Genomic DNA, 22,662 nt, shown 5'->3' on the forward strand with positions numbered 1-22,662 from the left:
AAGGGATTTAAATTTAAAAGGTATGAAATGATGTGACGGTTATGGGCGTTGAGCCCTGACCGATAAAAGGGAGCAACACCTGGCCTTGTTGAATGCTGTCTAAGAAATGGCAATTCTCCCCTAATGACAATGATGATGGATATCCTAAAAATCTATCTGTTTGACTGGAGTCTGGAATAAAAAAAAAAAAAAGCTCCTAAAATAGTATATGATTATGTGTGTGCGTGTGTGTGTCATGTACAAACTCATCTCAGCGCATGCATGCGCTTCGCAAATGGGAAATTTTGTCTTGGTCAATTACCAGGAACAAAATAATAGTGATAATATCAGTATTACGACCATCTTATACATATATGATCTAATTTGTAAAGAGGACGAGGTGGACTACGGTGGAATAAAGAAGAAAAGAAAATTTTTGTCTAAGAGTAGAAAATCTATATGAGACTTAACCCCAAAACTCATCAAGAGATATAATGAACAAATTTCTGTGTTGTTTTATCTCTCGGAACGTGGATATTGGTACAGGATGTGATGTCAGCAGTTTCTTGATAACCTAAAACATATGTTAAATAAGTTAGCTGACTACGAGAGTGCAACATCAGTCAGGAGTATTTTTATAGGGAGGGTACGAAAGAAGATTAGTTATGTTGATAAAGAACTGGAGACTGAGAAGTAATCTGAAGGATGAATGAGCAGAATTCCTGGGCAATAATAAAAGAGGGAGAATTTTTTCAATTAGGAAACTATGATATAAAGTGTGGTTATTCTGTATAATTGATCAACTCATAATGCAACGACCACCCACAATAAGATTATTGGAAACGTCTAAGCAGAAATGCACTTTTGCTGCAAAGGCTTCTTTGTTCTCGAGGGCAGCAAGGAAGAAGTGGTAATATGTTTTTAGAGCTAAAATAATTTCTTACAGGGAATTTATCAATAGTATAGTAAAAAATTTCGCAAGCAAACATTGGACTTGAAAAAAATGACAAGAAAATAAACAAATAATGAAGGAGTTCGAACAGTATCTAAAATGACTCGACGTCGATGGCCATAACCGTTATGACGCCAGTTTGCGTGGATCAGTCAGTCAATCATTCTAAAATTATCAGGAAAATATACTACCGCCATAAAAAATGGCCTTCATTGAATTTATATTGCAATAAAAAAAAATTACTACTACTACTAATAATAATATTAAAAAATAATATTATTGCTAAATTTATCACGAATATAATTTACTAACTCGTTCAAGGAATTTTCCCTTAATTTTTCTATGTCAACAGAAACGATGCTCTACTCTAGAAAAAGAAAATGGAAGCAGTGGCACCGCTAAAGCCACAGTATTCTTTTCTGAAAAACTGGATCCACTTCTTTGATAAACGTTGCTATGCACAAAAGTAACTAAAGAACATCAAACTTTTATTTCTCTTGTTTAGTGTAATCCTCGTTATTTCAGTAAGTAGAAGACACACGAGAGAATAGTTGCTTACAATGAAGATCAAAATAGAAAGAAAAAAAAAAGAGAAATGTGCCATGAGAAAAAAACTACGAGTAAAAGAGTTTCCTTTGTCTGAATTGAACTGTCAGCTAGAATAAGCCCCATGCTAATGCTTACAAAGATATTCATTGTTCGCATGATTCATCGTTATATGATCATCAAATTAATCTGGAAACAACTTGGCCTCTGAAGTCTTTAGATCCTCCGCAAAAGGCAATTTAAGGAGAAGACATTGCTCGTGAATTTTCTTTTTATCCTTGTAGGAAGATTTAGAATTACAGTCAAGAATTTCTACTGATCTGGATAACATTTCTTGGCGAGACAGGCGAAATTTAGCTCACTGGAATGGTTCAAATAAATTTAGCTCACTGGAATGGTTCAAATAACATTTTTCTACCTAAGTCTTTGTCTCATACGTTTTCCTTCAAAATAATGTTTTGAGAGTTTGGGGACTGAACTCCATCGAAATCTCGAACTTCTGGGATTACATAGAATTCATAACACATTTCGGAGAGTCACATTATGGGGCAGCTTTAATTGACAGGAACGCGTGATGTTTATAAGCAAGGTACCATGTGAAAATAATCTCACGAAAGCTACGATCAAAGTTGGCTCATCTTGTTTAAACATTTTCTATTTCCTTTGAAAGGGTCTAAATCAGACGAAACCAGCCATGATCATACATACCTTGAAGTGATTTTACACATGCACACATACACACACACGCGTATACAGACATATAGTCTACTGGTCATTTTTCACAAATTATATTTGTATTTTATAGCCACGGGAGTGAAAGGCAAAGAACAAGGCAATGCTCGCTTACATTTCTTCCCTTCGCAAGCATTATTTACTGACCTAACATGTCGCCACTTTTAACTCGTATCTTAATAGTATTTTCAGATCAAGCTATGTCAGGTTCCTGTCTCTGAAAAGGCTGACAGGACGTTAAGTCTGGAAAATATCTGTCGCCACTTCTACAAAGAATTTAATCGCAAATGTTCTTTTCATAACTTAAAATATGTTTTAACTAGCATGTTGCTACTAAGTATCAGCTCAAACTGCTCGCCAGATAGGTTAAAATTCCACTCCTATTGTTTAATGTCCTTTTGATCATGTTGTCGGATTGTTCCAATACGGTAATTGCAGAAAACTCGACTCTACCTTGGAATTGCAAGTAAAGGAAGAAAAAGTTAAAAGAAAAATAAAGGAAAGTTGTAAGTGAATCCTATGAACGCAGTATAATAGCAAAAGGACTATGATATTCCATCGTATACGAAAAAGGGAAGTTCAGACTAGTCAATTTTGCTCTCACATTTTTTTTTTTGTTTAGTCTATGAAGAATGAGGCTTAGCATCTACCACAAAGATGAAAAAATAGTGGTGCAGTCGAAACTATCAAAAGCAATGACGTAAGAAGTACCTATGAGAGGTAAAATAAAGAAAACTGAACACTGGATATGAAGATATGTAGTCAACCCAAGCTGAAAATAAGGATTATGTTACTGGTGGTGGAAGATTCTCAATTCTTTTAAACTGGTTTTTTTAATTGAGCATCTCATCTTCCCTTTCGCAAGGGCGGCTGCTGCTCTGCACGGGCTAGAAATAATGGTGGGTTGAGGATAAAAAAAAAAAAAACCCTAAGGGAGAATCTTCTGTTGCCATCAGAGGGTAGGTTTTATCTTCGGATTTTTCCATTTATTGCTCCATTTCTTCTCTGAAGACTGATATTGGGAGGAAGATCATTGTTTATAACAGTGTTGGCACAGCATTCCTCCGATATTTTCTTTATACAATCTTCAGTTTTCTAGTCTTGATACCTGCTATTGAACAATAGTTACCTGACGCAGTTGAATTCCTTGTTGACTCCAACCATTGCACTGGGTAAAATCTGTTTATGTCGCAAGACATAACCAATGCTTGTTTGGGTCCATGCATGCTCTCTTCTTATCCTCATAAGTAATGTTCATCAGCTTTCAGCAAGTTGAAGTCTCGAATTGCCTTTCATTGTCATGCATGATTAGCCCAGTCAGTGATGAAATCAGTTTTCAGCGATATTCATTCAAAAACGACTCATTGGCAACACTGAATTGACATAGTTTTCTGGAATCGTTGTTAACGTGATATCAATAAACTCACTAGGTAATAACAGCGTGGCTCTTAATAAAAAGCACAATATATGATGACTTTTGGAACAAAGTGGGCCAACTGGAATAGTTGGCTTCGTGGCTCCTTGTATCCTCGTTACAGTGATCTGGGCCATAATGAACTCTGACATGAGGAATGTGAATGTTTTCCCAAGTAGTGCTTCCTTCATCTACTAACTTGTTTACGTTTTTTTTTTCAGTTCATTGTTTGGACTTCTACAAAACGATAGAACTTCAGTGAATTATTAAATTTTTAGTCTTCTCAAAATATCATTAGGAAACAAAACTTTTCATAAAACCCTCTGGTTGCTGTCCAAATATGTCGACCATCTCTTCCACTAAGACATGGAAATGCGCACGATTCCTTCACCTCAGAGGCTGAGCAAATGACCAATAAGGATCTTAGTCTCTCATGTCTCTTAGTATCAAGGCAGAGTTTTCTCACTAGGTTTAGTGAAGACCAAGGTTGAGGGAAATCCTGCTATACTTTCATCAGAGTTATATAAATGATCATTCCTGATGGTATACCGCCATCTACGGGAAGTTTCTTAACATGCCTTATCTTTCCCTCATTTTCTCTTCCTTATTCTTTAACTTTTAACATTCGCTGTCTTTATGCCTGGTTCCCAAAAGCAAAGGTCATTCCAACTCTTATCCTGGGTATTCATCTCAGGTCACACCGTTGAATATTCTGGGAATATAACTTTTAATCTGAAACCATCTTTTATGATAGTCAATGCTATTTGTGTATTTTTGGTAGTAATGGCATATAGTTATTTCCCCATCCTTCTTTGACTTTGTCACTGGAAGTGATACATTAGATAAAAAAAAAAGACTAGAGTTTTAATGCAACAAAAAGACAGAATTATGGGACTTGACACTGAAATATGAATTTCACAGTAGCAAATGTATGATCTGGATATAGTGTTCGCATGCCCATTGTTTTTGTCAAGGCTGGTCAGGGAAGCAGAGTTGACCGGATCTCATACTGAAGTCTTTACGTCATCTTTTAAGGCATTTTCAAATAGTAGAGCATCATTGTTAGTATTTCTGTCGCCATCTTATCGTTTAATTCATTATTGTTAGGGTGTTTTAGCCCTTTGTTGGCCGAACCGGTTGAGCTTCAGACTGTCATTCGATGGGCCGGAGTTCAATTCCCGGGGCCGGCTAATGAAGAGTTAGAGGAATTTATTTCTGGTGATAGAAATTCATTTCTCGCTATAATGTGGTTCGGATTCCACAATAAGCTGTAGGTCCCGTTGCTAAGTAACCAATTGGTTCTTAGCCACGTAAAATAAGTCTAATCCTTCGGGCCAGCCCTAGGAGAGCTGTTAACCAGCTCAGTGGTCTGGTAAAACTAAGGTATACTGAAATTAGTTAGGGTGTTTTATGTCCCCTGAATGCTCTTGACTCTGTTAGCCCTGGGTGCAAAGAGACATAGTCAAAGAATAGTTGTGTAAGACAAGTCTGTGGTTTCTGTGGTACAGTAAAACTCACTAGAAGGTGGGAGTAGTGTGACCTGCATAGCTGGGTTAAAGGGATTCACAAATCCACTCTGAACATGCAAATTTATATGTTGTATTTGTCACCTTCCAAACTGTAATAAATGGTTTCATGCTGGAATAACAGGAACACTTTTGTAGCTGGTGGGTGAATACTTCCAACCAATCCTTCAGTGCTTCTCTGAGGTTTGTTCCATATGCCACTTACATTAGGTGACAAATCCACTCGTGCCGGTTTCTTATTATTTTTGTATTTGTGTCGGGTTGAAGTTTTGCAGTTTCTTCCATATCCATTCTTCTGTCTTCCAGTTAAAACTTGGTAAATCGCCTACTTGCGCGATTTGTCACTTTTTCCTCAGGCATGCACACATTTGTGGACTTGCACTATACTGAAATCTGACTATCTATTATTTCATATATGAGAGATTAGACATGAGATAACTGAAATAGTTGAAATGAGTATGAATAAAGTTTTATAAAACGACACATTTTAGTCTGGGTCACAACACAGAAACTGAATGGCAAAGCCACAGGGCTTATGAAATAAGTATTATATACCCCAGGAATGGTACCTCTCTGAATGACAGAAAAAGTCAGCATTAGTATAAAAAATGGAAGGTTAAAATTAACATTGCATCGAATGAAGGGACCATGCAAATGATTTTTTTATATATGTTTAGGATATAAGTAAGTTTTATACTAAAAAGAACAAAGAAACCAAAAACAGGATTAATCAGTTGTTCAGTGGAGGGCAAAACAGTTGGACGGAGAGCATTTCCGTATGTAAATTGTAACTACCTGTTCTCATTAAAAATAAAAACTTCTTAATCCTTGAGATAAAGAAGGAAAGGTTCTTACCCTCCTCTTCACTGCCTTTCTAACCTTGCTAATGCCCGTCTTCCCTTCTTGGTAACCAGCACACCTTTTGACCCTTTTAATATTTATCTTATTTCCTTCTTAAGAAGATTCAGATGCTGCTGCCCATCCCTGCTTGCCTCTCACCTTCGTGAATGGTAACCTCCATAATCTTGTTGGAAAATAGTCAGGAAATGCATCTAGTATCTTATAGCTAGCAGTAGTCTTGCGAATCACCTGCTGCTTTGGAAAGATTATTTTTCTCCTTTCCACCTGCAAGTAATCATATAGTCCTCTACATTTAAAAAAAAAAAAGTACTCCTCATTTTTCACTGTGGATTTTTGACTAGCTTAGATCTCTACCATTCTTCCCACTTCTTAAAAAATACTCTGAAAATTTAAGATGGTAACCCAAATTGATTTGAAACTGCACTTTGCATCTTGATGTTTATTTGAGAAACCATAAGTAGATGAAAGAGAAAAACCAGTAATGCATTTTCTTTGTTAAGCTATGATACTAAGATTCACATGAACTGGCTGGAAGAAATACCTGTAGCCATTGTCAGATGTCACTCCTACTGCTCTGCATTCCATAAGCTAAACTGATAGTCCAGTAGACATATTAAGTATCTGAATTGTTTTCTTCTTATATGCAAATGAGCCAGGCTTTCAAAGTCTACCTAATCAACCTTTAGTTCTGTATACTCTTTTCTGCATTTGTTATTAAACTGGGTGTTCATGATGAGGGATGTGCTAACTATATTCTCCCTGCAGAATTATCAGCTTCCTCTCTATTTTACGTTATAGAAATTTCAATGAATATGGAATACTTTTTCAGCTGGAGGACCTTAGCCCCTTTCCTGTCATTTCACAAAAATGTTAAAGAATAACTGAACAAAATCTCAGTTTAGAAAGAGTGGCTTTGGCTAGAGTGTGAAATATTTACCTAATATATGCAAAGAACATAAAAAATAGAAGCTTCAGGTTATAAATAAGTGTATCTCATTAGAAAGAAAAAAGTGAAACAGTGAGAAAGGTCGAAATTTGAAATATAATCGACATGGATGCTGAAACTGTTGCATCAACAAGTGGTGAAAACTGTACTTGTCTGTCAGTAGAAAGAAAATGAGAAAGTTAGTAGGAAAAGGTTGATAAATATTAGTTTTGTTGTGAAACCAAGGTAATCATTTGTTGCTATGACTGCTGAATGCAGATATTCAGAGGGTAAGCTCTTTAAAAGACAAGACAGCAATTAGAATGTATGTTGCAGGGTAGTGTGAGAAGGTAAACAGATTATTATGGTACAGGATGGTGCATAACTCCCTTAAGAAATGCTAGAAGAATCAAAGAACATAAACGTTTCTCAGTCTTACAGGATTCTAAACAAACGCTGCCTTGACTTAAAAAAAAGTGGTATAAAAGATTTTAAAAATGTATAAAAGAATCAGTAACTACTTACAAGAAAAAAAATGGGTAAGGCAAGGTAACGTATTATCTGGAAAGGAATGGTGACAGAAAAATGTAAATCACGAGCAAAGGAACTGGGGTAAAACCCCGAGCAGTCGATTTGAGAAATACGATGTAAAACAAGAACACCATAGTATCGACAAGGCACAGAGCAAATTAGGATGCTGCGGCTCTGGGTGGACGTGTATTTGGGGTTGTGGTGGTGAGGGCTGGTGAAGGAATATCTGCGGTGTCACACTGACATTCCGTTTTTAAAATGCGTAGAATATTTTGGATGCCCGAAATGTCCAGTACTGTTTTAAAGGAGACAAATAACCATCTAATCATTTAATCAACTGACATATGGAGCAGAGGATGGCTGAATTTTGTGGACCAACACTTGCATTTCACTTCAGAGAATCCTGATATAAATCTTTATCACTATAAAACCTGGGCATGTGTGAGGTGATTCCTCAGACACCTGGAAATGGCCAAATTCTTCCCTGTGGGACAAGAATGGAGGAACTGATTCTATAAAACCTGGACATGGGTAAAAACAACTGACTAAAATCTGAATATGAGTGAACCAATCTCTATTGAATGTGGATATAGTTGAAATGACTCGATAAAAACTGCATATGGATGTACTGCTCTTTATAAAACCTGGATATTGGTGAGCTTATCCCTGTAAAACTTGGACAAGTGAAATGATCATGACAAAAAATATGCTTTGGTGAAACGATATAGGTAGAACCTGGGCACAGGTGAACTATCTCTGTAAACAGGATGTGTAGGAATTGATCTCAATGAAATCTGGATGGTAGTGAACTGTTCCCATGGAATCTGGATATGAGTAAGCTGATCACAATTATGCCTGTAGACTAGTGAAGTAATCTTGATAAAATCTGAGTGAAGGTGATCAATACAAAGCCTTGGAGATGTGTGAACCAGTCTTTTAAATACATGAATGTCGGTGATCTGATTTCTAGATCTCTATAAATCATGGACATTGGTGAATCACTCCCAATAACACCTGGACATGAACAAACTGATCCCTTCTAAAACCTTGACCTACATGTGGGTAATATGATCTCACTGAAACCTGGACATAGGTGAAATGATCCCCATAAAACTCAGATAAAAGTTCACTAGATATAAGTGAGCCTATTCCAATAAAGCTTAGACATGGGTAGACTGTGCCCCATCCAGCCTGCACATGGGTGAGCTCAACACTTTAAAACCTGGTAATGAATGAACTGATCAAAGTAAATCTTAACGTGGGGGAGAAAGATACTGATAAAACCTGGTTACTGGTGGACTGATCCTTGATAAAGACTGGGTGCTGGGAAACTGATCCCTTCAAGCCCAGGACAGAGGTGAACTGATCCAAGTATAAATTTGATGTGGGTAAAATGATCCCAATAAAACCTTGACTGTGTGAACTATTCCCTATAAAAATCTGGACAGGGGAACAATTCACTGCAGAATTTGGAAATGGATATGTGATTCTTATTAAGTGTGGGCACGGGTGAACTGGTCCTAATAACACCTGGACATGGGTGGCTGCTACCAATAAAACTTGGATATGGGTGAATTGAACACTATAAAACCTGGATATGGGTTAGAATACCTCTAAAACATTGACAGAGATAAAGAGATCCTAATTAAACCTTGCCAGGTAAAAACTGTACACGAGAAAACTTATCTTCATAAAATCTAAATAGGCTGAACTGATTACAAGAAAACCTTGATGTAGGTGAACTGATCCCTATGAAACCTTCACTTGGGGGAATTGATCCCCCAAAAAATCCTAGATATGAGTCAGCTGATTCTAATAAAGCTCTAATGTAGGTGAAACGATCTCGGCAAAACTTGAACATTGGTGAACCGATGTCAACTGAGGCCTTGACATGGTGAACTTGTCTCACTAGAACCCTGTTGTGAGTGCACTGATCCCTAAAAAAAACTGTTCAATAATGAACTGATAAAACCTGAACAAGGATGAACTGATCTTAAATAAACCTGAGCGTGGTTGAGCCATTCTCATAAAAACCTGGATGTTGGGGAACTGATCCATATAAATAAATTAAATAAGTGTATTGATATCAATGACACCTTGACATGGATGAACAGTCCTTACAATACCTAGACACAGGTGGACTGATGTCAATAAAACCTGGGCATAGGTGAACTGATCTCTATAGAACCTGAATGTGGTTGAAATGGTCCCTATAAAACCTGGACAAGGGTGAATTGACTACTATAACGCTGGAAACGAGTAAAATCATCCAAATAAATTATTGACATTGGGGAACTGATCAGTCCAAATAACTGATGTGGATAAACTGATCGTTAATGAATTCTGACATGAGTGACCTGACCTTAGTAAAACTTTGACGTTGGTGGTATGATCCATGTGAAACCCTGACATTGGTGAACTGATCACATAAGAGCCTAGGTGAGGGTGAACTGATTTCAGTAAAACCTGAACATGGGTAAAATGATCTCACTAGAACCTTGGTGAGGATGAACTAATTCCTATAAAACCTAAACATGTATAAAGCGATCTTGACAGACTTGGCACGGGTGAACTGCTTCTTATGAAACCTTGGCATGGCCCAAATGATCCTAACAAATCACTAACATTTGCAAACTGATTGCTATAAAACTTTGATCATGTGAATCAGGCTAATTGATCCATACAAAACCTGGACTAGGGTGAAATGATCCCAATAAACCTTGATGTCTGTGAACTGATCCCAGTAAAACTTAGACCTGAGTGAATTGATCTCAAATCCTTGATGCAGGTGAACTGATCTCAGTAAAACACTGACACAAGTAAACAGATCTCAGTGGAACCTTGAAAAGGTAAAACTGATCCCTTTCAAACCTGGACAAGGGTGAAATGATCTCTATAAAACCTAAACATAAGTGACCTGACCTTAACTGAACCTTGACTTGGGGAATGAACCCTGACATGGACAAAAGTGATTTCAGTGTGTATAACACCTACACATGAACTGATCCATATGAAATCTGGATTATAGTGAAAAAACCCCAATAGTGCCTGGATGTTGGTGAACTGACCCTAATAAAACCTTGAGTGGGTGGACTGATCTCAATAAGACATTGACGTGGGTGAACCGATGTTACTGATCTGAATAAAACCTGAACTTGGGTAAACCGATTCCAATAAAACCTCGGCACAGGTTAACTGATCCCTCTAAAAACATAATTTCGGTGTACATGGGTGAAACGATGCCTATAAAATCCAGAAATGAGCGAAATGATAAATGATAATCGATCAAAAGCGTAATCCACGATATTGTTAATGTGTACATAAACTGGTCCCTGGATGAGTATATAAAATGAAAGTACCGTAATCCCTGGGGTCTTGATTTCCCGTTTAGCCGTCTCTTAACAGTGGAAGGACGATTTTGCAATAAAAGTGGAATGTTCCCAGTTAAGGATTATTAGGGCAAAATCTACATCACGGCTCTTCTCTTCAAAACAAAATTCAGTGGCTCAGAGCAAAGCTGACTTTTGGTAAAGCTTTAGAAAATAATACACTAAAACAAAGCAAAATTTTAGATAGTCGAAATTGAAGATTATGTACCCAAAAGCTAGGCTCCCTTACCAGAAAAAATCATTGGTCTGAGATAAAATTTTCTACGCAAAAATTTCTGTTTCTAAAAAGTGTTTCCCTGAAGTTTGGCTATAATACAAAAGCATATATTGCTACATCATATATATCTATAGAAAGTTGAATGTATAGCTAAGAATAGACATTTTATAGAAGCACGATAGTGATGAAAATTCTTTATCTACTACTTCTGTCTGGCTTCAAAAATGCACCTTTTTTGGTTACGTTTATTGGGAACTGATAAAGCTTCACAAAAATATCACAGTATTTGAGTAAAAACGCACAAACATCAACTCGGTCAGTCTGAAAATATCCCAAGTATCTCACTCGTTCATATTGAAGTAAACCACTCCAATAAAGAAAAAAAATCACAGTCTATAAATAGCGCTGCAAGTGTCGTATGTCAATTACGTAGCATTCGGGAAAAAAAAAATCCGTCTTTTTCTTTGAAGTAAACTGATATTGTCTTACCAAAGGCAAGCTTCATAAAGATATCTAGTGAATAAACTGCAACCATTTCGATTTTAAACGAAGCCTAAAAACTTCATTTTGATAAGCATACATACATACATTATTTACATAAACACATGTACGTGCGCGTACATACAAATACACACACACACACACACATATATATATATATATACATATACAGTATTTATATATAATATATATATATAAATATTATATACACATATATATACTGTATATATATATATGTGTATATATATACAGTATATGTATATATATATATATATATATATATATATATATAGTTGTTAACAAGACCTGCTGCAACCTCACCACCCAGAAACACTGTAGTATGTTCACGCGATCTAATTCGCCTGGGATATTTGTTTAAATTGGGCCCAAATTTCTTGTTGCATAAGTGGTTCTCGAATGATTTTCTTCACCAGTTTTGGAAACTCAGTCAGCTTGATACACGCGTATCAAAGACAATGGCGAATGTTTTTTCATTTAAGAAAAAATATCGTGGAAATGTGATAAAAGATTTCATTGGTTATAACTTACATGATTAAAAATCTAAAAAAAAAAAAAATATAAGAAATGCAAGTAGGAATCCATAAAAAACAAATAAACAGGTGAAGTCCACATATTTTGGCTACTGCCTCAGCCTTGACACCGCTAAAAGTCGAGGAAAGTGGGTGAACAAAATAGTCATATGACTGATCTGACCTCACTTTCATTATCATGCATCTGGCATGCACTGGGGATGTCTGGCGGGCAGAACCAATTTATCCTTTACTTTTAACAACTATAACTTAACCAGTTACTGATTTTAGGGAGAACAGTGTATTAATATTAATCACTAGGCGCCTAGGCCTAGGTTCCAGAGCCTACCTATAGAAATTTCAGTTCTGTGTTTTATTGACAGTTGTGGATTCCAGAATCTTCTTCTTGTACGGAAACATATCGTGCAAAACAATGCGACCACAATCAAAGTCTTATCGTTATTTGAATCTGTAGTATATGTAAGTGTCCCTGAGCACGTTATTCGGAAGGCTTGCGCACCACATACCCCTAAATTCTCCCAAAAATCAAGGCCTTGACTTCTTTTCTTCACATCGTTATGACCCACCTCTATCAGCCACGTAATGACCAATTTTCAACTATCTCTGTATTCACCAGCATTAAGGGCTGAAGCACAAGCCGAAATACGGGGTTCTCTTGTCCATTTGACTTTAATGAGACCCATCATGCAATTTACCTGTCAGATTACTGTAAGGAGGTAGTCATGATTAAGAAAGCTGATTTTTAAGGCTATCTTTCTTTCAAGAATCTTACTGGACGAGAACTGGTAACTGAAGACAGAGAGAGAATAATTAATCTGGCCTCAGTTATATGTGAACAACACAATTTTAAATGTGAAAGGGAATAATGATGAACTCATGTAAAAATGGAAAAATGAGTGATAGATGGGGTTTTACCATGACATTCAAACTTCGAAAAAGTAAAAGATGAGACCAAAACTAGACGCATAACCTAAATTTTACGTCGCGTATTTTAAAGAACATTGGTGATCATAAGCTGATCTGATTTGATCTTTGGAGAGGAGAATGCACAAGAAAAGTGAAAGAGAGCTATCATTTCTGGTGAATCTGTCTGAGTTGAAAAGTATAAGTAAATATTCAAGTCCTCAAGTAAATGCCTGTTAAACTTGATATCGATCTGAGACAACTTTAGTTTGTTGATGACGCGGAATCTATACACATTACCTGACATGAGATTTCTCTGAATGGCTTTATTCCCAACATTCATTGGAAGACTTGATGGTGTATGAAACGGTTAATTTTGGGGATGTTCTACCTTACAGAAGGTTCATCCATGATTCGTAAGTTAGAGTATGAATGTGGGTGTAACCGCTGGTTTTTTTTTTTATGGGACCAACCCTTGTCAGAGTAAATGGCTTATGTTTAAAAAAAAACTATAACAAGACATTTCTTTGAATAAATGAACACAGCAAAATTCATCGAAAGATTTTAGGAATGCAATAAAAGAATCATGAGGAAGATTGCAAGAAGTGTCTTAATGAGGTCACGATGTTTTCAGGCTCAAATGAAAAATGAGTGAATTTCGAAGGAGGAATGTTGAATGGAGTAACGCCTTTCATACGTCATATTTCCCAGATGAGAATGATTTCATTTTGTGAAACAGATCCCCTGGAAAAACCAAACATGCTGCAGAGCCAAAGAAGCACTCTCTCAGCCACATATTTGTCGAGCCTACCTTGAGCGGAGGGGCTCGGCACAGCATGGGGTCACTTTATACGGGGTGGGGTTGTTGGGGGGGCAAGTCAGACGGGCTCCTCACGAAACTCCTACTGCACACAGGTATTCGAACAGTCAACAGAATTATTCAGTATGCAATATAGGCAAAACATATCCATGATCAGCATGTTGATGAGACGTCATGCAAAATGTGAGTGTATGGTTCGTGTGTGTGTGGCGAAGGCCGGTGAGGAATGAAGAATGCCAGCCTGCAGGTATAGGCCGAGGGAGGCAGGCGGTGACAACACACACGCACACTTCGGCACCTGTCCCGATTCCGCCAACCAGCCAGGCGTTGGCGACGTCGACATATTGCGGTTTGCGTTTCGGCAGGCTAAAGAGAGGCGATGGTTCTCGTCTAGTGTGAACACCGGAAGCTAGGGGTGAAAAGCAGTGCCGCTGAGTGTGACAGGAGGGGAGGACAGACAGATGCACGGGAAGGTGGACAGGAGAGGAGAGACTGACGGACAGACAGTTGAAGAGCGGAGGTCTCTTTTTTTTTTTTTTTTTTGGCAAGGAAATGTGTTCATTTCTTGTTCACTGAATACTAGTAATCTCTATAAGATAGACAGATAAGTGGCTAGATAGATGGATAGACAGATAGATAAATAGATAGATAGAGAAGCTGTCTGTTTTCAGAGAAGCAAGAGCAAGGAATTAATCTACTACCAAATGTTCTAAGAGAGGCATAGATTATGTGTCAACGCCGCTGAACATAAATGTGAAAGATCTATGACGAGTGTTCTCGTGCAAAGACCTACCTTTTCCATATATATATATATATATATATATATATATATATATATATATATATATATATATATATATATATATATATATATATATATATATTTATATATATATTATACATATATATATTTATATATTTGTAAATATATATCTATATATATTATGCATATATTTATATATATATATAGATATAAATTTATATATGTGTGTGTGTTTGTGTGTGTGTATGTGTGTTCGTGCGTAGTGAGCTTTCGTGGCTGTGTATGTAAACAATACCTAAGTGTATATTTGCCTATGCGTGTAATTCTATTCAACAAATGCAGCTCTTTTGCAGGCAGTGGAATAAGCAGTATTTAGATCACAGCATAAGTAGCAGCCTTTCCTTTGCGTTATGTAATAATAATAATAATAATAATAATAATAATAATAATAATAATAATAATAATAATAATAATAATAATAATAATAATAATAATCAAGATGAATAAAAACAATGATCATAATAAGAATAACCGTCATTATTACTATTGTGTATGATTACTACTAGAACTATAATTACTACTATTACTCCTAAACTTACTATTGCTACTATTATCACTACTTCTACAACTATAAACACTAATACTATATTTTATTGGTGGTACACTCGTAGTACAACTGCTAATAATCCAGCAACAAAAGTAATAATAATAATATTAAATAATAATAATAATAATAATAATAATAATAATAATAATAATAATAATAATAATAATAATAATAATAATAATAATAATAATATCATTATTATTATTATTGCTACAGTGTTTGCTGCGCCTACTTCTACTTCAAACAGTACCACCATGATCACCACTACATGAAATAATAAAACTATTTCTGCCTCTAATTCTTGTACACGTAGTAATAATAATAATAATAATAAATAAATAATTATAAAAATAATAATCATGATGAAAAACCAATAATAATAATAATGTTCATCACTAATGACATTATTATTAGATCTGCTGAGACGTGTGGCGAGCGTCTTTGCTTAAAAGTAATCAGTCAGAATATGACAACAGCAGCCGGGGCATTCTGAGGCCGTCCCTTCAAGCTTTCTCTGAGGTGGGGTAATGGGCAGCAGCGAGACGAGCAAGAAGCCAAGAGGCGGTTGTTACTTACCAGATGTTATTTTGTGTTGCAGCCGGCAATTGCCATTAAATACCGAGGGGAGAAGAGGGCAAGTATTATTCAGTTGCAAAAATGGTATTCAGAGATTCATTGACAGAAAAAAAAAATCACCTGACTCTTTTTGTTTTTGTCATCATTCATCATCATCATCATCGTCATCATCATCATCATCATCAGCATCATCATCATCATCCTATACTTGAGAGTTTCGGAGCATCATTTCTGTGTTTCTCTCTCTCTCTGGCTTTGACCACACTCAGTGTTATCAATGTAAATCTTATGTAGAACAGGTCATTTTTTTAATCCCTAATAAGAAACCACAAAAACATGCATTTTCAAAAAACTATCCAAGGTTGAATTGTTGGTTTGGATTCAGCTCTTCAACAACAGCAAATACATTTCCAAGAAAGAGCATTATGAAGAGCTTATCTTGTCTATGCAAAAAATGAGTGTCAGTTATGTAACTATCTCTGGAAAATTTATGCTATTTTGTCAAAATGCCCTCTCTACAAAAAATATGTAACTTGTGTCACTACCTGTGTAAAGTACCTTTAAGATTTCCAGAACTGTATCATGAGGAATACACACTGGTGTACGGAAGCAGAACTGGTCATACTGCTTTGCAAAGATTATTTTTTATGACACATAAGACAATACTTCTACGCTTATGAACACAAAGGCATACACATGCGAACCTGCTCTTTAAGTTAGAGTGGGACATAAATTTTATAAAGGGAGAGACATGCACAAATTAAAGAAAAAAAAAGAGACAGAATAGTTCCCCCTTGACTACCACTGCGCATCTTTAAGATTTACGTCCAAAAACACAGAACCCTAGGAAAGACTTAAGTAAGCACATTTAGGCCGCCACAAACACTTCATCTCGCAATCCGCTTACCGCTGCCAAAGTGAGTGACCTTTCATTCCATAACTCCAAACACGTCATTCTAGAAATCCTCCTAAAACTAGCACCCTCTTAGCCCTACGTGGATGTGAGAGAACAGCGAACGTAACGGCAGGTAAACCAAACCAATAAAAAAAAGGGGGAAAGAGAAATTGGAAGCATCTGATAAGTTCCGAAATCGTGTGTAATTTCTTACTCTTTAGTGAAATGATTGACTCATTACTGGATTTTAAACGAGGTATCTGGCTGTAATTGGACTATTGTAGGTCTGGGTAGAGGGTGATGGACAATGGACATGAGGCTGTTAGAAGCTTTATTCGAAAATACTCGGTCTGAGGCCATAGATGCCCTGTCAAAGATATATGACTTCAAACTCTGGATACCAGAGAATAATGTCGTGTTACATAACTTGGCATAGGTCAAATTTTGACAGAGGATCGTTTGGGCGAAAGGAAAAAGAATTTGGCGGACCAGATGATGATTAACGGTGCATATTACTAGCCTAACTGTAGTAATGAGACTGTTGCGTACATCCAGAATCATATAATTTAAATTACTGACAAGCTGTGCTCACTTCAAATCGTGTGACCTGAACGAATTTAGGAAATTTACAGAAGGCGCCAATTCAAAAGAACTGAATGTACCATTACTTGCATTTTGTATTTAAGCTTCTCAGTGACAATTCAAATTATTGATGATAGGTCTTTGTCAGTTCGGATAAGTACATTACTATATCATATACTGAAATATACGAACAATTATACTGCTTCACATCTAAATATTAATGCTTTCATCGTCCCAGTGGTAAGTCCTGATTGGAATCGGTCGAAGAGCCATTAATCTTTCTTTGCACGGTATTAACATGTAAAATCGTGCTCTTGCGCTGGTTCTCCGGCCGCATTGTGGCTCATTTCTACTATAACCTGACCTTTGAGCTTTGCACGACTGGTAAGTTTGAGCTTAGATATTTTAGATAATTTGCGAATACGATTATTAAAGAAGTATTGCAACAACATGTAGAAGTATAGAATATCTACTTCTAGTGAGACATCTACAGATCGGATGGACATTTCTCAAAATACCAAATCTAAAGACATTGCCAGATATCATCGCTCGATAGACTGGTAGAATATCTTTCAAAATAAAACATTTTAATGACGTTGCTAGACATCATCGCTTTTCTGTGGAAATACACTAAGAAAAGTTCAAATTCGAGAATCTAGATACATTTCTGGAGTCCGTCAAATTCTTGACAGTTTAGTGTCAAAATTAGTCCTGTCAGATAATTTACTTTCAGAAATACTTTAATGCGAACAGAATCACGGGTAGAAATTAATTAGGCATTTCATTTTGACGTAAGAAGGATTATTTGCCTCCAAGAAATTTATAGATGTTCATAGACTTAGCCTCGAGACAAACACGTTTCAGTGCTGAAATTAATTTCTCTAAAATCATAAGCATACTCCACAATCCAGTAAATGTGGATCTAATTCATCATTCACTATTGAATTATCTGAATTATATTTTTTTCATTCATTACACGTTTTTAACATGGGGGAAGGGAGAACTCCGTGCATGGAATGCTAAAATGGCAACATTCCTATGTGGTAAATTGCGCAAAAAAAAACAAAATAAAGCCTCTTTATAGAAAGGATAAATAAAACTGGAGTTAAAAGTAATTAGAAGAATTAAATGTGCCTAAACACCCACTTATATACCAATTAGCACTCACAGCCTAAATTTTCTCTCTCTCTCTCTCTCTCTCTCTCTCTCTCTCTCTCTCTCTCTCTCTCTCTCTCTCTCTCTCATACACGTAAGCTATTTTTCTTTGTGTTCATAGCGCATGCATGTGTTATCTTTTAGCAAGTATTGTATTGTTATTTCCTTGCATGTTTTCTCCAGGCGTCACTGAAATGCGAGATATCGCAACTCGATATATTTTCCTGAAAGAGAAATCCATTAGAATGACACCTGTGATTATCCTATCGAATGAAGGTCATGATCACATTTACGTTCAACTTTTCCTTATTTTATCTTAAGAAGAAACAAAAAAAAAAATGGGTAGGCAAAGCAGTAGCTTGAAATAATCACCCTTTCGCTCACCTGCAGCATTTATGAAATGTCATTTGCAAGTAACAGTTATTTGAGAATGATGGTTCTTGGAAATGCAATTTAATTCCAAGTAGCATTGCCAGTAATAGTTTAAATGTTCTTATTTCTCTACCATTAACCCACTAACGGCTGATCTGCTGAAACGGCCCTTGTGCATGGCAATGGAGTATACACACAGACGGTGCCGGAGGATAGTCAGCCATCTAGTCACGTGTACTGACACTTGAAGTGGCCACAGGTGTAGCACTTAGTAAATAATCTAAAACAATTTCAGTGCACTTATCTATCAAATATAACAAATCACACACACACACATATATATATATTATATATTATATATACATATATATATATATGTATATTATATGTATATGTATGTATAAGTGAATCACGAAAACGTGGACCGTGATGAATATATATAAATAAAGGCAACGCCACGAAGCAAAGTGAAACGACGGAGTGGTGGTAGGCCTTTCGATTTACTCTCCTTTACTTGGCACTGCCCTTATTTGTATGTGCGTATGTATGTATTTATGTATGAATAAACTTTAGAAGTTAGATGCACACCAATTTGATCGTTTTCCGCTCCTTATATTTTTATTTGCAGGTATACATTCATAAAAACGCAAGGATTTCTATTTTCTCACATAAAATGGTCCATCGACCTCACAAAATTCTGACAAACGATTTGAAATGAGATGAAAGGTCAAATGTTAAAGAAGGAGAACAGTTTTCCAAGGTGCGAAAGTTTTTGCCCCAAGTCTGAGCCGTCCGAACACTTATGAGTGGCTTCATTTCGATCGAGAAGAAACGAAAGCGAACTCTTTTGAAAGGAGGTGGCAGGAAAATAGAAATCCGAGACGGCTTTTGAAGCTTTGATAATGCGTTTTCCTTTTTCCTCTTTGTTTTTCTCCACTTAGTCGAGGGCAAAGGAAGAGAGCCTTTGTGCAGTATTTTTCGGCGGGGGGAGTTCGGGAAGAATATGAAATTTTCTTTCATCGGCCTCATGAGGTTTTCACTTGATGAAAATCGCAATTCCATGAGAGACTGCAGATTTCCTTCTTTTTCGCGATTTCATTGCCATTTCCAGCAAGCAAGAAGCCTGCGAACAGATGACTATCTCATTCCGGCCAAGGTGATTACTCAAGCGTCCAGACCATCTTCATTTCTTTCCCTTGGGTTTCGGAAGGTTAGTTAAGGAAATGCTCCTCTGGGAGACACGTAGACCAACAAAATTATACACTCAAAACGTTGACAGACTATTGAATTTTAAAAATGAACCAATTTTAAAATCTGGTTTAAACGAAACAGTATGATGAGCCACAAACTTTACTCTGCAATGCTTTCAACTCCTTTACCTACGGATTCTCTTATTCAAGATTTACAGTGAACAGAAGTTTGTTAAAATTCTGCTTTGCAATGTGAAAATTTTGAGTTTTTATTATATTAACTCTGTTGGTCAAACTGTCATCATATGGTGGGATCACGCACTGTATCAGCATTAGTTCCTTCTATGTTGCATTCCAAAATCTGTTAGTCTCCTATATATCCAAATTCTAAGGAATTCCTTGTGGGGACTACTTCATGGCAGCAGAATAAACACTACCTTGTATAACTCAACATATGTGTACTTAAGAAACCGGCTTGAATATATTTAACATTATTTGAGGGTTAAATGAAAAGTTATGTTTCCCGAGAAAAGAGTTTATCTCTGGCAACATTGAATTTCTTTTTTCAGATAAAACCCTATTTCTTTGCATATGGCAGTTTCACTTTTTCTAAAAGGCACGTGAGGGTGTCTGAAAGTATTGAGGTTTAATAAAACTGGCGCTGCACAAAGTGATTAATATTGACATTTGTGTTCTAGTATATTAATAGGGTTGTAAGTAGAGCGTGAACCACCGTGAGGTTCTCTGCTCTAGGTTACGTTAGGATATGTAGACCCATATCCCTTATACCACTATTATAACCCTTGTAGAGAGGTGGTTTTATTCATACCTAAGTGGTTAGAATTCTCCAGTTTTCAAGAAAACATCTGACTATAAATGTGGAATGTAGAAATTTAATCATTTATTTAGAAAAATCTTTGGTCTGCAACAAAGTTGTTTGCCTTAATATACACAAGAATGTAAATAGAGAGTATTAAGCGATGCACAAGGGACCACATTCAGCATCAGCTCCACTGAAATAGATGGTTTTATTTTCTTGGTGGCAATTGTGATTTTGGATGTTATTCACGATATTCCTGCGGGTAAGTCTTTCGTTATATTAATTCGCTTACTCGGCTTTTAAGGAAATGTTCCCAAAAATCTTTCAGCAACGGAGTAATCGAATGACAGTGTATTGAGACTAGTCTTCATAAAATGCTCGTCGAACTCACAAAGGGTGATTTGAAAGCTTCTCTTCCCTAGAAAACAATGATCTTTCTACTCCATTAGATTTAAGACTATTACAAAAGACTCCAAGTCTCTCCTTTCTTCTTCCAGTACCTTACCTGTCAAATGCAAAAGCTTTGGTGCAAATTTTTTCCAGAAAGCGCATTTTTTGAGCCGCGGTCCTCTTCCGATGGCGCTGCTGTTGATGGACAGAGTTAGGTATTCCCTTCCCAGCGCAGTGTGCACCGGCCAGAATGTCTCAGTCCACACGTTGTTATTTCCTTCACTTGGGTTCCTGCAACAAGGTTACATGTTATGCGCTATACCATAATGGAGTTGTCAAAAGTATGATGTTATTGTTGTTATTACACTCTGCAACCCTATATTAAATACTAGAATGCTGCCAGCATAAGGGCTCCATCAGGAAAAGCATCAAAATACAGAGAAAGAAAGGGGAAGTAAAGAATAAACTTAAAAGAGAACTTTCAAAGAGAACTCACATAAAAAGCAAGTAAGATACACTTCAAAATAAAACAGAAAAGCTATACAGCCAATAAAAATGAAATAAGATTCATGTTGACCTGCTCAAAAAAAAAAAAAAAAAATTAATCCACTTGTACCAAGTTCGAAAATGTGAGGTTTCAACGATTTAACTACATGATGATTAATCAGATAATTCCATTATTTGACCACAGCCGCGTTAAAACTCTTCGATATCCATGTGGTATTGAACTTCACATAAGTAAAGGTAAAACTGTTCGAATTAACAGGATATCCATCCAGTACTGTGTGGCTGATGAGAAAACCTGAGTGCAAAGGTTGATCAATATTGTTAAAAAATTTATACAGTATGCACAATGAGCTAACTGAACGACGTTGTTCGATATCAAACCAAGACAAAGGATAAAAAATCTAACAGAACTCGAAGTTCGTCCGACAATTTGAGATGGAGGTCAGCTGCTGAAGACCACACATGAGAGCATTGTTCGGCACATAGCAGATTAAAAAAAAATTAAAACATCACCATGATGGAGAGGTCTCAAAAAATCTGTAAAAACTTCCCAAGTATACCAGCTTTTTGTACAATTGAAGAAGATCGATTGGGTATCTCTCTCAAAAGCGAGTTTGCAAGCAAGTATGACACCTAAAATTTTAAGTGAGCTTCTCATAGTTAAAAAAAAACATTGTCAATAAAATGGTATTGGTTGAGGCTCCAGTGTGCTAGACCTACTAACAAAAATTCAAAGATTTGTCAGATTATTGCATAACTGATCAAGGCATATTGCAGAGCATGCATGCATGATCTGTAGACAAAGATTAAGTATACAGACAGAAGATCGGTATTAACAGGGATTTCCCGAATTTTAGTAAAAATTGTGAAGCAAAACTTGAGTTGCAGGAATAAGAGACTGAAGAGGGCAGACAGATTCGAATATTTAGGATGGTGAGCTAAATGCAAAACTACCACA

The 22,662-nt window shown here is 36.4% G+C and overlaps 1 protein-coding gene across 14 annotated transcripts in view; it reads right to left on the minus strand.

Annotated features, from left to right (window-relative positions):
• The window catches only part of LOC136848759 (acetylcholinesterase-like), a 219,232-nt gene that overhangs the window by 11,403 nt on the left and 185,167 nt on the right, over positions 1-22,662 (minus strand). For all 14 annotated transcript variants that reach the window (XM_067121335.1, XM_067121330.1, XM_067121337.1 and 11 more), the window contains one exon: positions 21,313-21,488. In XM_067121335.1, the coding sequence (XP_066977436.1) occupies positions 21,313-21,488 (176 nt within the window). The remainder of the gene's footprint in view (positions 1-21,312; positions 21,489-22,662) is intronic.

Source organism: Macrobrachium rosenbergii, chromosome 19 (genome assembly GCF_040412425.1).
Source record: "Macrobrachium rosenbergii isolate ZJJX-2024 chromosome 19, ASM4041242v1, whole genome shotgun sequence".
In the NCBI taxonomy this organism is placed as follows: domain Eukaryota; kingdom Metazoa; phylum Arthropoda; class Malacostraca; order Decapoda; family Palaemonidae; genus Macrobrachium; species Macrobrachium rosenbergii.